The 14,628-nt window shown below is 39.9% G+C and overlaps 1 protein-coding gene across 2 annotated transcripts in view; it reads right to left on the minus strand.

Annotated features, from left to right (window-relative positions):
- Positions 1-635: 635 nt before the first annotated feature.
- Octalpha2R (alpha2-adrenergic-like octopamine receptor) overlaps positions 636-14,628 on the minus strand; it is a 54,341-nt gene continuing 40,348 nt past the window's right edge. The window contains exons 2-4 of one of the 2 annotated variants that reach the window (XM_018000746.2): positions 9,772-9,930; positions 8,104-8,697; positions 636-8,016 (exon numbers count right to left, since the gene is read on the minus strand). In XM_018000746.2, coding sequence (XP_017856235.1) covers positions 7,585-8,016; positions 8,104-8,697; positions 9,772-9,930 — 1,185 coding nt within the window. In that variant the 3' untranslated portion in view covers positions 636-7,584. Of the gene's footprint in view, positions 8,698-9,771; positions 9,931-14,628 lie in introns of both variants that reach the window. The other variant, XM_018000745.2, reaches the window with a different exon arrangement.

Here is a 14,628-nt window from a genome sequence, read left to right on the forward strand (position 1 = left end):
AAAAAAAAATAAATAAATAAAAAAATAAAAAAATAAAATAAAATGAAAAAAAAAAAAAAAATAATAATAATAAAAAAAAAAAATAAATTAAATTAAAATAAGTAAATTAATTTTTAATTCTTAAATCTGGTTAGTTCAATCCCAAATGATTGCGCAAATTTCGCTCTAGCTCATTCCCAATGAATTTGCTTCATTTTAGATTCAGCGCAAAAGTATGCTAAGAATTTAGTACGTTTGCGGAGTCCCCGAAGTATGCTCAACGCATTGTGCTTACCTTGTTTTATTTTAGCAAATAGATTTGAGCGCGTTGACAACCCTGTTGGCAATGCTCTTAGCCTCTTAAGACTCGGGCTTTGCGTTTCGATTGTGCGAAAAATCAATAGTTATTGCGATTTTGGATTTGTTTAAATCTCTGGTTCAGCGCACGTGGCAGAAAGAGAGAAAGTAAGGCTGCTTTTGCAAATATTTAATACATCTTGGGAATTGCTTAAGCAAGTTCTTGTGTTTTCGTTTGTTTTTTTTTATTTTTTGCGCACTTGCTTCAGGCGTTAGCCCTGACCTTCGAGTGTCGCCTGGCTGGCAAATGGCGACTCGAGGTTGTCAAATATCCGCAGGCAGGCATAAATAAAAAGACGTTTGTTTTTAAAGAATTTAAGAATACGTTTCATTTTTTATTACACATTATGTATGTGGCATTTGGTTTTAACGGTATCGTGTTTCGAATTCCTTTCATTTTGCCTTTCACTTAACGAATGTAATTTTAAAACTCTGTAATTATACGTTATTTCATGTTGTTGAAGGTAGGTTCCATAGTTCGTAGCCTTAGCTAGATGTGGATGAGCTCAAATGTAGCCTCATAGTATTTGGATTACGTTTTACTTGTTGTTAGTCGTTCTGCTTAATAGTCAAATATATGATTTAATAGAATTTTTATTGTCCCTTAATTGGACATATTTTCGCTTAGCTAATAGTGTTTACCGTTTGAATTATATATTGTTATGCCTTCAATTGGTGGCGTTCGTAATGCGTATGAATGTGTGTGTATATTATTTTAATTATATATCTACTAGATGTTAGGAAAACAGTTTTCAGATACAGATGCAATACGCATACACATGCCAGAGCAAGTGCACCCAAGTGGTGTATGTATATGGTATAGTTTCAATGAAAGAACTTAAAGTTTTTAAATGCTTTTTAGTTGAGTTTACTTTAGTTTTGGTTTTGGTTTTGTTGAGATTTACAAAAATTTGCTCGTAGTTTTTACTGAATGATGAATTTCTCTAGTTGCTACGTTGTTTACTTTAGTTGAACTATGATATATATGAGCGTCTAATTGCTAAAAGTTTGTAACTATCATAGCTTAGGAGTACAACTGGGTTCGCTGCTGGGTTCGGGTACAAGTTGGGATTGTTTACGCTTAGCTTAGGTCTGTCTGGTTAGTTATACTTTATTCGAAATACATTTCATTTCATTCATGTTTCATTCGACTTACATGCAAAAATTCAATTCATTGGTGGCTTCAATTTGCAACGTTTTGGTGTTGCATAATTTACATTTGTTTGTTTTATATTATATATTTTATTCGTATATACATATGATTAAATTTGCTGTATAGTTTAAGTTTTTTTACATTTGATTATTTTAAATAAGTATTTACATGGCTTATCTTATGTAATAATGTATTTATTTATTTTTTGGTATTAAATATTTATTTTTAGTTTTGATTTTCGTTTTGGTTTATTTTGAAATGCCAATAACGATATTTGGTCTATAAGATGAGAGAAATCAATAGAAAATCTTGTTCAAGACGTTAAAAAGGGGCTCAGATTTTAACGTTCTTGACCATGGCAAATAAATGGTAATAACAATAATAATAATAATTATATTAAACGTGAAATGCTATCTGAGTAACTCATAGCACCATGTTAGTTCGTTGTTAGACACATTTTAGATTAGTGTAGAATTAACTATATATAACAGAACTTTTCTTTTATATTACAGCAACAAAAGCAATGCAACGAATGGATAATTTGTCAATAGCGATTAATTTTTGAATACTTTGTTAACTCTGTTTTTTTTTTTTTTTTTGTAATTAATATAACTATTATAATCCTTAATCTATTATGATTTATATGCATATTAATTGTGCAGCAAGTATGTATATTTTTAACCGACTATAACTAGTTATCGTAATCATTATCATTATCGTTATCGCTTGTGTAGTAATTATTTATATATATATATTTATATTTATATTGAATCTTTTGAGGGGGAGAAACCTTTGAAATACATACACATATACAATTTAGTTCTTATTAAGTAAGTAACATAAACAGTTACAAAAGTCGGCTACTCTGCTGTTATCAAAAGAACTAACATTACGTCTGTTAGGCTTGTAACATTTCTGGTTTTGGGGCAATTATGCGCGGCATGATGTGGGGCCCGGGGAGCTGTTTGGGGTCTGTGAGTTGAATGGATGGGGGATGGGGAGCGCGTAATTGTAGTGGAAGACTTCCGCTTAAAATGTAGATAGTTATTAATGAAAATAGTTATTTGTTTTCGAGTTTGATTCTTGCTTCGGCTCGATTTTCATTTCAATTCAACTTGCTTATTTACGATTAAATACTTATTGTTTATTATGTATATATTTGTATTTTAAACTTTTACATTCAACTATAACAGAGACACGTACGATTAGAAGTTAAAAATTTGGTTAAGCAATTTGATTTAATGCAACTAGAAATTATGCTAAATACATGAACTACTTATGTTTAGGTTTACTTGTCGTATATTAACTGGCTGTTCACAATAAATCTGAAAAAATTCAACTTTTGATATACTATGCTGCATTATGAGTCTAAGATATATGTAGATTTCATTTAAACTACAATAAGCAAAAAATGTAATATATATCTACGTTTGAAATACACAATAATTAGTTAATTTCTTCATAATTTTCTCTCTGATTTTGTTAGGTTTTACTTTTATTTACTTATTTGGGTTTACAATGAAACAGTTATCATTTAAACCTTTCAGTCATTTTTGTTGGTGCCGTTCCTTTAAACTAACTAAATTAAAGTCGAACAATCGAGTGTATTTTTATTTATTTTTCTTAAGTTTTGTTTTGTTTGGCTTAAATGTTCTTAGCTTATGCCAATAAATTCATTAATGAATATATATACTTTGAGCTGATTGGCTACAGGCATTGGGTTTGCTTAGTCCTGAACCAAATGCAAAGTGATTAAAGAATAAAATAAATAAAAGAAAGCAAAAAAAAAAAAAAAAAAAAAATAAAATAAAAATAAAAATAAAAACACTAAAGCCAAAGCAACTGCTGCACACAGATGATTCAATTAGCCAAACTCGATGTTTCATGAATATATAAATATGGATGCGGTGTACGAGTGTGAGTGCATAAATGCCTATTTATAGTTTATTTGCATGTTTATCAGTTATCGTGCTTTATTAATACTTTTAATGGACGTCGTAATGGCCGAGGTGGCCCACACTGTGAGAGACGGTTGCCAAAATTGCATCATTCAACTGCACTTAAATAATTAACCTTGGACAGACTCACGCCTCGCTGGAGATTGCTGGCGAAATTCATTTTAAAATACCAAATATACCGTAAATACGTAAACTGTAAACAAAGCCAAAAGTTTTGGCCTTTATGAGCATGCAGGGGCCAAGACTGAGGGCGAGACTGAGACAGAGATAGCGGCTATGTAATTTGGCCGAAACGAAAGTGATTTAATTCCCATATCGTTGGCAACAAAGCGCTAAGCCGCCAACTTAATTATGACTGGCAGGTATTAGCAATTGAATCACAAATAAACATGCAATACATTTTTGTTCTGGGCCCCTAAAAACCAATAACTGTAATGAAATATTTGGTGCAAAGCTCTCGGCCAACTAAATTTCAGTTTCAATTAAATACTTCAGTATGCGAAACGCTGATTGCCGCGCAATTTGCTTAGCTTAGTCGCACTCTAAATTGGTATATAACTATTCAATATAGTGAAGCAATTAATTTTGATGGAAATTTGCAATTACCAATTACAAATTCAAATTCAAATTAAAATTTTTTACATTTATCGCACTTTAAACATTAATTTGACACTGACAAAGCGCGAAAAAAGGCAAAAACAAAAACAAACAAAAATTCAACAAATATTTGGCTAAATGAAATTATTCATTTGAATTTTGTTCTTGCTTATATTTTTCATCTAACAAACAATCGAATGCTAATTAAGGCACTGAAAACAATTGAAGTGTGCCCAGCTTTTGCATAAAAAGCGCGCATAATTGAATTATATGCATTAATGCAAATGCTTTTGCAGTACTTGACTATTTTTTTTTTTTGTGTTCAGTGTTTGCGCTGCATTTAATTTATGCTAATTGCACTATCAACCATAATTTTAATTCGAATAAGTGCGCGTAATTGTGTGATAAAGTGTCAATACGCTCAGAGTTGACATTTTTGTTGAAAATTGTTAAAAACAATGCGTAAATCGAATTGCTTTTCGATGAAATTTAATGAAAAATTTTTGATAAGGTTTTTAATCAGTAATAAAGAAATGGGAGTACTTATCGAGTATTGGAAAGAAAGTCAATCTGTGCGTGCAATATACGGACTTACAAAATGAATTTCAAGTCTCTAGCTTATTTAATTTCTGGGATCGTCGGGCTTAGACATACAGAAACACGCGTTAAACGTACGAATGGATAGACAGACAGACAGATGAACAGGGCTACATTGACTTAGCTCATCGTCCTCATCAAGAACATATATACTTTGTAGTCTCTATAAGCTGATTTTCCATTTTTAGTGGGTTCACATTATGCATCCCAATGTCCTCTCTAGCAGAAGGTGTACTAAACCCTATCATAATGTAAGGTGGTGGTTGGAAAGGCTTCTTTAACAAATATTAAAACAATGGAAACATTAGCCTATCCATTCTAAATAGGATGATGATTAAAAACTGAAGTTGATTTATATATAATTTTATATATAATTTTCTTGAATGAATTCATTCATGTTTGTAATAATATAATGCCTGTCATACAGGCATACAGCAGTCGGTCAAGCCTGACTAAAATGCTAACTGATTTTTCGTGTTGTTGCCGGTCGACACATAAATCGCAAATGAATTTCGATGTCCCAGCAAAAACCAAAGTCAGCTAAAGAAATGTGTTGCAGCCAGCGTTTGGCATTCATCCTTGCTGTGTCGCACCTAAGTGCAGTTAAGTGCACTAGGCGTGTGTGTGTGTGTGTGTGTGTGTCAGTGGCATACATTTAAATGTAACTGTGGTTGCCAGCTGCACTCCTACGGCTCCTGCCTTGCCATCGATTTCAATTGTTTTCGATGCGAGCTTTTACCCACAGCCATTTGATGTTGTATTTGGGATTTGTTGTTGCTGTTGTTGTCGTCCCTTCATTTTGTTGAAATTGTCATTTAAGTGCAGTTGCTGTACACACCGTTGTTGCTGACAATCACGCTGTAAGTCTGTGTGTGTGCGTGTCATAAAAATTGCATGTTGATTGGAAAGAAAAGCCCTTGTCCTCACGCCCATAAAAAAAAAAAAAAAATAAATAAATAAATAAAATGTTTGTTTTGTTGTTTGATTTCTTGTTGGTTTTCGGTAACTGACAGATTTGGCTGGCGCATTATTTATGAGCATCTGAACAATTTAAAGTCGGCTGGCACTTAGCCTGCGTGTGCCCCAAAATAAATGGCCTGGCCAATAAATCTGATACATTTGCGGTATGTGCTGAAAGCCGAGCAACGACGAGAGCTAAAAGCAGCCATAAATTCAAGACATGGAACAAGCCGATTACATCTCCCAGAGACACGCATCTTAAATTTAGGTGCAACTAACCGCAAAGTGTCTGAAATATGAAAAACTCATGTACATAGCTGCTGAAATTTATGCATAGTTCTCTATGCCTTTGCTCTTGGCCATAGAGAACATGTTTGGGGAGTATAAATGGGCCTCATGCCAAAACATTCGTTGCCTTCAGTTTTATGCTCCCTCTCTCTCTCACTCTGACTGTCCGTCTGTCTGGCGGAATGACGTGTCGTTTATTCCTGCGACTGGCGCATGCATTTGCTGATGCACAGCCAAAAATGTAAAAGATGAGAGAAAAAAACCAAAACAAAACAAAACAAAACATCGAAAATTATGGCATCTAAAGTGGTAGGGAGGCGTCTATAGCACATCTGTGCATGCCCATTAGTTGTAGCTTTTTGTGGCTATTCTTCTATCTCTGTATAAAATATCTCTTACTGTGTGCCATATGAAATGACAGCGTCTGCTTTGCGAGTGTTTGTGTTATTTGAATTATTTTAACACTTAGGCGCCTTTCAGCAAAATGGGCCAAGGCAACCTAAACAACAGCATCAAAGGACTGAATGGATGATGATGATATCAACAAACTTATAGTGCCAGAAACTATACTGTGACTTTTCATCAGTCACTCGAAAATTGAATTGCCATGGCTAGAAACTATATCTAAAATTTAACTTTTAACTATGTGACTGATTTTAAAATTATATATTATTTCTAAATTTAACTCTTAGCTAATTTCTGAAAAATTAACACTGTGCAAATATTTGTCGTTGCAGCAATTAATCAATTTAAAAATTAATTTAATTTAATAAAATAGCTAAGCTGATTTGCATAGGCAAAAAGTGTGACGCTTCTGGTTGCTCAGAGAAACATATTTTAAATGAATTTTTATGGTGAGCCGCAGGGTGAGGCATAGCATGAGGCACGCACAGATTAATTTGATGCACAGCATCCATCCATCCAGTCAGATCGTCATGTATTCGTTGACATTTACTTGACAGCCAAACTGAATGTTTTCGTGCTTTGACCCCAATTCGTGCTGCTGTCTTTCTTCTACTTCTCCTCCTCCTTCTTCTTATTTTTCACCTGACCACGCTGACACATTGAGGCAAAGCTGAGTGAGTTTTCAGCCCATTTTCGGCATTAAAATGCAGCCGCAGTTTGTGCTCTTGGAATGGAAAATTTGTGCAATAATATCAAGTTGAATGGCCATTGAGTGTGCATAAAAGATGTTTGCTGAGATGAAGCTTGTGTTTGCATAGCTCGAGGGCTTTTCTCGGTTGGATGAGTGAGTTCATGTCTGTGAGCGTGAGTGTATGTGTGAGTGTGCAGCAGCTGTGGTTCAAGTTCACAGTTGAAAATGAAACTAAAAATTGTTGCAAAATTGAAATTGAGAGATTCCATCAAATTCACAGCCGTTCATTGCTTTTGACATGAGCTACAATGTTCGTTACCTTAAAGCAAAAATTGAATCTTAATAACAGATGATTAACTAAAATAAGTCACAAAAACTGTTGAGCTGAATAGTGAACTTAATATGCTTAGAGAATGATACCCCGTACTGGTAGTGGGTGGAGGGTAGAGGGGCATGCCCCCATAAACCAAGCAAAACTAACGCCTGTAATGCTGATACATGCCGTGCCCATAGCCCATGGGTGTGCTGCCCATGGCACGTTCGGTAGCCTTCTCGATGCTCGCATAAACGCACCTGTAACAGCACACGTAGGCCAAACATCACTTGAACAGGATGCGCCGGAACGCGCGTCGGAAGTCCTTGTTGAATATGGTGTAGATGGCCGGATTCAGCGCCGAGTTCATGTAGCCCAACCAGAAGGCAATCGCAAACGCCGACTCCGGTATATTGCAGTGATTGCTACAGGCGGGCACAAGGATATACAGAAAGAAGAACGGCAGCCAGCAGGCGATGAAGCTGCCCATGATCAGGCCCAGTATGAGCGTGGCCCGCTTCTCCTTCTTGCGTGCGATGCGTCGCTTCTCCTTCTCCGGATCGCGGGGCTTTGGTGTTTTGGGTATGGCCGGCTCGAGCTCGGTTTTGGCGGCTAGCTCCTTCGACTTGGACGCCGCCGCGGCGTTGTTCTTGGCCGCCACGGTGGCTGCCTTGGCCTCGTTGCGGCGCTGCTGGTTCGCTTTGCGGCCGAAGATGGGCTGGCAAAGGCGAAACTTGAGCGGCTTAACTACCGCACAGCGGCTGACCACGCCCGAATCCGAGCTGGAAGGATCGAATTCACTCACCATATCCGTGTCCACGCCCACTGAGAGGGCACGACAGCGTCCGGCAACGGGCGAGACGCGCAGCTCGTTGCTGGTAGCCGTGCCAGCACCACCACTAGCACCACCGCTCGCTCCACTCGCTGCAGTCGCCCCACTGTTGCCCGCCAGCGCGTTGGCTCGAGCCACGCCCTCGCTGGCCACGCACCCATTGTTGTTGTTCAGCACGTTGATGGAGTTGTTGCTGCCCATGGACGGCGGCACGGGCACATTGAGTCCGATGCCACGGCCCGTGGCAATGGTGCTGACTTGCAGTGTCTCCTTCGGCGAGCAGGGAGCACTGCCTAGCGCTGTGGCTGAGCCGGAGCCACCATTGGGATTAGCATAGGCCAGCACCGTCTGGGCGGCCACGGCCTCCAGCTCGCCGGCCTCCGAGGTGGATATGTCCGAGGCCAAGTCCATGGTGACTGTCGGTATTTGCATCGGCATCGTCGCGCTGTTCGGTGGGGTCTCAATGGTGGCTATTTGTCGCTGCTGGTGCAGCTGCAGCTGCGTGGCGCCGCTGGAGGATGGCATCGGTATTGTTCCTTTCTTGTTGGCGGTGGTGAAGCTCGTTACCTGCAAAGAAGATGGGGAAAAAAAGAGTTGTTGTTGTTGTTGTTGCTGTTGTTGCTGTTACACGACATTCGCATTTCGAAAATCCGATTTTAAAGCCCGTGTAAGGGCACGTCGGAGGCGTCCGAGCGCAATGATTACACAAACAAGCATGTGAAACACCCGATGCTTCGCACCGTCGGGCCCGGGGCAATTAACAGCGGCCGAAATGCACAGGACGCGCGTGCATCAGCCTTAATCTGTGATCTGAGAGGCAGCTGCTAGCTGACACATAGGGTCTTCTTTGTTTGCCCGAATCGCTGGTGGTCAAGTGTCGCCGGCCGTTGGCCGTTGGCCGTTCGCTCAGTTAATTGAAAATGCAAATTGTGAATGAATTGGCCTTAATTGTGTTTCGCTCGTCCATCTGCTTCACCTTTGGCTCCGGGGCCGGCTCTGTAATTTGTAATTTGGCCAGGTAACGATGGTTACGCTCGCCCAATGTTCGATCATTAGAGATTTTGGTACCCAATCAGCGTAACTTTGCTCAATGATTTGGTCTTTATGTCGTTGCCATTTCGTGAAATGACGCTGCACAATGGCGCCGGCGCTGCAGCAAACTGAGCAAATGGCGGAACGTGGCCAAGTGCAGCGGCCAAAGTGCTGAGCGATGCTTTTGCAGTCAACACGTAGCGCACAAATTGGTGTATAATTTAAGCAAAGCGTGTGAGCCACTTGCTTAACGCTTTAATGCAGGCCGCCGCTGAGTTCGAGTGCAAAATATTGCGCATACGCCACATATGCCGGTGGAAAAATTTCGTTGCATCAGCTGCCACGCTGCGAGCACCGCCTTGTTCATTCAAATGGCAAAATTTGCATTTACTGTGCCCGCCGCCGCCCCCTCACTGCGGCTCCAGCTCAACTTATCTGACGGACCGTGCGTAACAGGCATGAATTAGCCGCCCATCCTCAATGGGAGACCCATTGATCGGTGCAGTGTAAAGGTTGCAGCTTAATTGCAATCTACCAAAGTACTACTCACTCACACCAACTAGCTGCACCGCCACCTGCTGGCCATTCTCCGCTATTCATTCCACTCACCTGTTCGTTGTTTGTTTTGCGCGGATGTTTTTTAATGCCGCGTCTCGCTCGCGCCTTCGCGGCAAAGTAGATTCGTATGTACACAAAGACCATTATGCAGCTGGGTATGTAGAAGGAGCCCAGCGCCGAGTATAGCACATAGCCAATGTCCTCACTCAGCTGCAAGTAGATAGAAAGAGAAAGAGAGAGAGTGAGAGAGAGAAATATTCAGATTGCATTTATTTTGCTCTGAGTCATCATGCATTAAGAAATCTCAATAAATGTAAGCTTAGTAATATATATTATAATAAAAACATAAATATGCTGATTATACTTATATATATGCATGTGTATGTGTGTATAAGATTCTCTGCCAAATGAGCTGCAGACAGCCGCAAGCTTTAATCTCCCTCTTCTCATTGGTTTCATGTTTTCATAGTTTTAGTTTTATATTGAGCAGCGTTGTAAAATATTTTATATATACATATGTACGTATATATATTTGCAGATTGCTTGATTATATCGTTAGTCGAATGCTTTGATGTACAGTCAGTTGATTGCATTTGAGCAGCTCAAATTAAATCGACTGTCGCTCGATTGCTGGCAGTGACTGTGGGTGAGCTTTTCCTTTTCCTTATCCACTTAGATAGTTTTCGACTATTTGGAGCATTCTTTGTCATTATTTACTTATTGAGCGCTTTGGACTGATTTACTCTGCAATTGCATTCCATGCGATGGCAGCGGAAAATCCTTTGTGAGTTGCTGCCGTGAAAAATTGTTGAAAAATGCAAAGTGCACGAATTGCAGAGGAAATTTCATAACGCTAAATGAAGTAAAAATATGAAATTACGCCACATAAAAGCTTTGACAGCGCAATAGCTCTGGGCCTCGCCATGGAAAGGCCGTGGAAGGGCCGTGGAATGGCGGAAGCTGCAATGGCCGGGTTCCTTGCCAAAATGAATGCCATATTTCTCAGTAGCTGGTTGCACTGCGCTTTCCTTAAGCTGACGGAATTAAATGGCGCCCAAGTTTCTGATCTCTGCTGCAGTTGCTGCAGTTGCTGCTGTTTGCTGTGGCTGGCTGATTTGTTTGCGCTGCGAAACACCTCGCAAAATTATGCAAATTAAGTGCTCTGATGAAAAGCATGGCAAAGAGAAAAGCGCAGCTCAAGTGCCACCTTAAGCAACGTCCCGGCATTATTCTCCGTTGTTACTGCTGCTACTGCTGCCACTGTCTTACATAATGAAAAGCCATTCGAGTTGCTGTTGCAACTCGCTGCTCACTGCGGCCTGATGGAAGTCTGGCATAATTTTGGCCAGCTGCTTAGACTGCAGGTGCGCAGGAATCGGTAAACAATTTATGATGGCAAGCCATCTATATATATGTATATATATATATACATTTTATTAAAGATGTGCCATATCAGCGCGGGCTGAACTAAACGTATACAGCGTGTAATCCGCTTAGGGGGCAGCAAAATTGAATTTGTTGTTGTTCTAGACGAAGCCTTCTGGCTGAGCCCACGGCTCAAGCATAGCTCGGTCTTATCGTAAGCCGCCGCAGCCGGCAACTGCATTGCTATATAAACTTTGCTCAGGCTTTATTTAGTCTACGCGGCCGACGAGCGCAAAAATACATTTCACTGCAACATCCTCGGAGCTGGCGTCTCTCGGTCTGCACAAGTTGCCGCAACAGCATAAGAAGAAAGTATTAAGCGTCGAGTATAATGCTGCCGAAATGTATATACATATGCATAAGTGTGTATGTATGTATGTATATGTGCATGGCAGTGCATTGTGGGGCAGTACATCAAATGTCAGGCGGTGTTGTGTCAGCCGTGTGGCAGTGGCAGGGGCCAACAGCCACTTAAGCGAGCTGGCTGACTGCTATTTGCAGCTTATTGCCAAGAGGCAGCAAACGTAAGTCGATGTTGCTGCAGTTGCTCTTTTGTTGGCTTGGCTGCTGCACCGGCAACATAATAAATCGTCTCATCATTTACGGTTTACTGTTGATATATTGACGGCATTTGTCAGCACCCCCGGCCAGTTGGCCCAGCCACACACACACACACACGCACACATACATACTTGTGTCAAAGTTTAAGCTGTAGTTAAAATTTTCTGGCTGTGTGGCACTTAAAGTATCATTTGCTCTAAGCTCAGTCGGCTAGCTAAGCGACACCTCATAGATGAGCTGCTAACTTTGGTATAGGCATACAAGTTACGCATACGCCGCGTGCGCCCGGCTGCTGGGGCACGTAATCTCAGAGGCGTCTGGCACAGCAGGTCTTGCTGTATCAGCGAATTTGGACAAATCTCTTTTGGAACTAAATTGACAACTGGCAACTGGCAACTGGAAAGCTGCAACTTGTTAGTTGCAACAGGCGAGCTGCGTGAAATAAATTGTCAACGGTGCGTGTTGCCAACTCCTGCAAAACGGATTTAATGTAATTGGAAAGTTTGCTCGCCTTGCCATTTGCGCATTTTCGAATTTTCACATCTTCGCAGTTTCAAATTTCTTGGATTTCTTTTTTCCTTTATTTTATTTATTTTTTTTTTTTTTAGTTTTTTTTTGTTTTATCCTCCACGTTTTCTCGGCGCTGCATTTGCGCTAATTTGCAGATTCTCAAATTGCGCTCGGCGCCTTTGTTTATTTAAAAGTTCTTTTCGCTTGGCCGTAGCCGGCGCGGGCAAAGTGAGAAGCTGCGCAAAGAAAAATAATTATTCTGCAATTTTTAATTAAATGGCAATGGAAAGTGCTGCCGTTATTGTTGTCTCTCGTTGTCCCGTTGCCGTTGCTGTTGCTGCTATGCTGAGCTTAAGCTGCTGGAAACAAAAACTCATTATGGGCGACCAAAATCATTAGGAAGCCCGGGCGTCGCGTCGAAGCGTCGCAAAGCTGACAAAAGCACAGCTGATGGGCGCTGCGAGGTGCGCTGCGAGGATGACGCGAATCCAGTGCGGACTGCGCAGCGCATAGTGTGTTGATGGAAGCGTACAATTTATTGAAATGTAAACATGCAACAACAGCAGCACACTGAAATGACTGTAATTAAAAGATAAAAATGTTGTCCAGGCGCCACTCAGCAGCCAACAGCACGTACCACGTGACGTATGAGTAACGCCTGGGTCGGGTGCCCGCATTTTTTCAAACCAAATCGACTGCCCGCTTAAGTGTGTGCGTGCGCATTTAAAGCTTGTCTGTGGCAAATACGTAAAGCACAAAATCGCTATATATATGTATATATTTATGTACATACACAAATATGTCTGTTTGTAATAAGGCAAAAATTTTGCTGTAAACACAAAAGAATTTCAATCCGAATCGTTGCTGAAAGTTTGCACAAAACAAGCGCAAAGCAACAACAGCAAGAAAAAACGTGAAAAGGATCAAGTATATGTGTGTGTGTCTGTGTTTGTGTGTGTGTCTGCAGTAAAAAGTGCGTCTTGCTACGAGGACGCCAGCTCGCTCTGCCATGGACCAGGGCCTGAGGCCTGGGGCTGGGGCCGAGCGCTTGTCATCATCAGCATTGTCAGTCGCTTTGCTGCTGTTGTTGCTGTTGTTGTTGTTGCTGTTGCAAGTTTTTTATAGTATAAGCCAAGACATGATGTTGACGTTGAACTGGCACGACTGCAACAGCAGCAGCAGCAACAACAACAGCAACAGGAGCAGCAGCAGCAGCAGCAGCAGCAGCAGCAACAACAATAACAGCAGCAGCATCGAAGCAGGACAGCTGGACCCACAAGGCCGGTGCTGTTGAAACAATCAATAAATCTTAAGTGCGACTTCTGAGACTACAATTTGCAGTTTGGTTGCCAAAGAAGGAAAGGCGCGCAGCTATTGCTTGCTTTTGACAATGTTGTCAGTGCTCGAATACGAATGCCACGCCTCCAGCCGCCCTGGTCGCCCAGCAATGTCTGTCGCTGTTGCCATTAAGTTTAGCTTCTGCCGTCTTTGCTCCACCTATTTGCATTGGCGCTCAGTGTTTGTCGTTGCTCAGTGGAGCAAGCATTTTGCTAGCTTGCGCTGCCAATTTGCCTGGCTGGCAGTTCCTTTCGCTTTTGCACTCGACTTGACTTGCACTTGCATTTAAATTGACTGCATTCTTTTTGCCACCCCTATATATATGTATGTGTGTGTGTGTGTGTGTAGTTAGCCAACTGACCACCCACCAGTTGGCATCGAAATTGACTTCGTTTCCCTTCGCGCTCTGCACATTCCTTTCAATGGCCCCCAATGAAAAGATTGCAGCCGAAAACTTAAAGCCGAACATTAATGTTTTACGGGCCAATATAAAGTCGGTGAATGCCAAACACGCGCCTCTCTGGCCGACAATTAAACGTAGCCAAATGACAAAAATTCAACAGATGCCCAACAGATAATGAGTTTTGCGGCCATAAGCTCTCAAAAGATAAAATGCGCTAAAAAAGTGAATTTCATAAGGCTAACCCAACTATGAGTTGAGCTATAATCATATCTTATATTATTAAAATAAATATATAAACCATTAGATAAATAAATATATTTTATATTAAATGATCTATGAAAATAAATAAGTAAACCCTTTAATAAATAATTAAATAAATAAATGTATTTTATATTAAATTATCTATTAAAATAAATAAATAAACCATGAAATAAACAAGTATATTTTATATTAAATTATCTATTAAAATAAATGAATAAACCATTAAATACATAAATACATGTTATATTAAATGATCTGCTAAAATAAATAAATAAACCATTTAATAAACAATTAAATTCATAATAATAAATAAATAAATATATATATAAAATAAAAATAAAATGATCTATTAAAAAAAAATAATAATAATAAACCATTAATAAACAATTAAATAAATAAATATATTTTAT

The sequence above is a fragment of the Drosophila arizonae genome, chromosome 2, assembly GCF_054131065.1.
Source record: "Drosophila arizonae isolate 15081-1271.41 chromosome 2, UAZ_ARI_1.0, whole genome shotgun sequence".
NCBI classification, from domain to species: domain Eukaryota; kingdom Metazoa; phylum Arthropoda; class Insecta; order Diptera; family Drosophilidae; genus Drosophila; species Drosophila arizonae.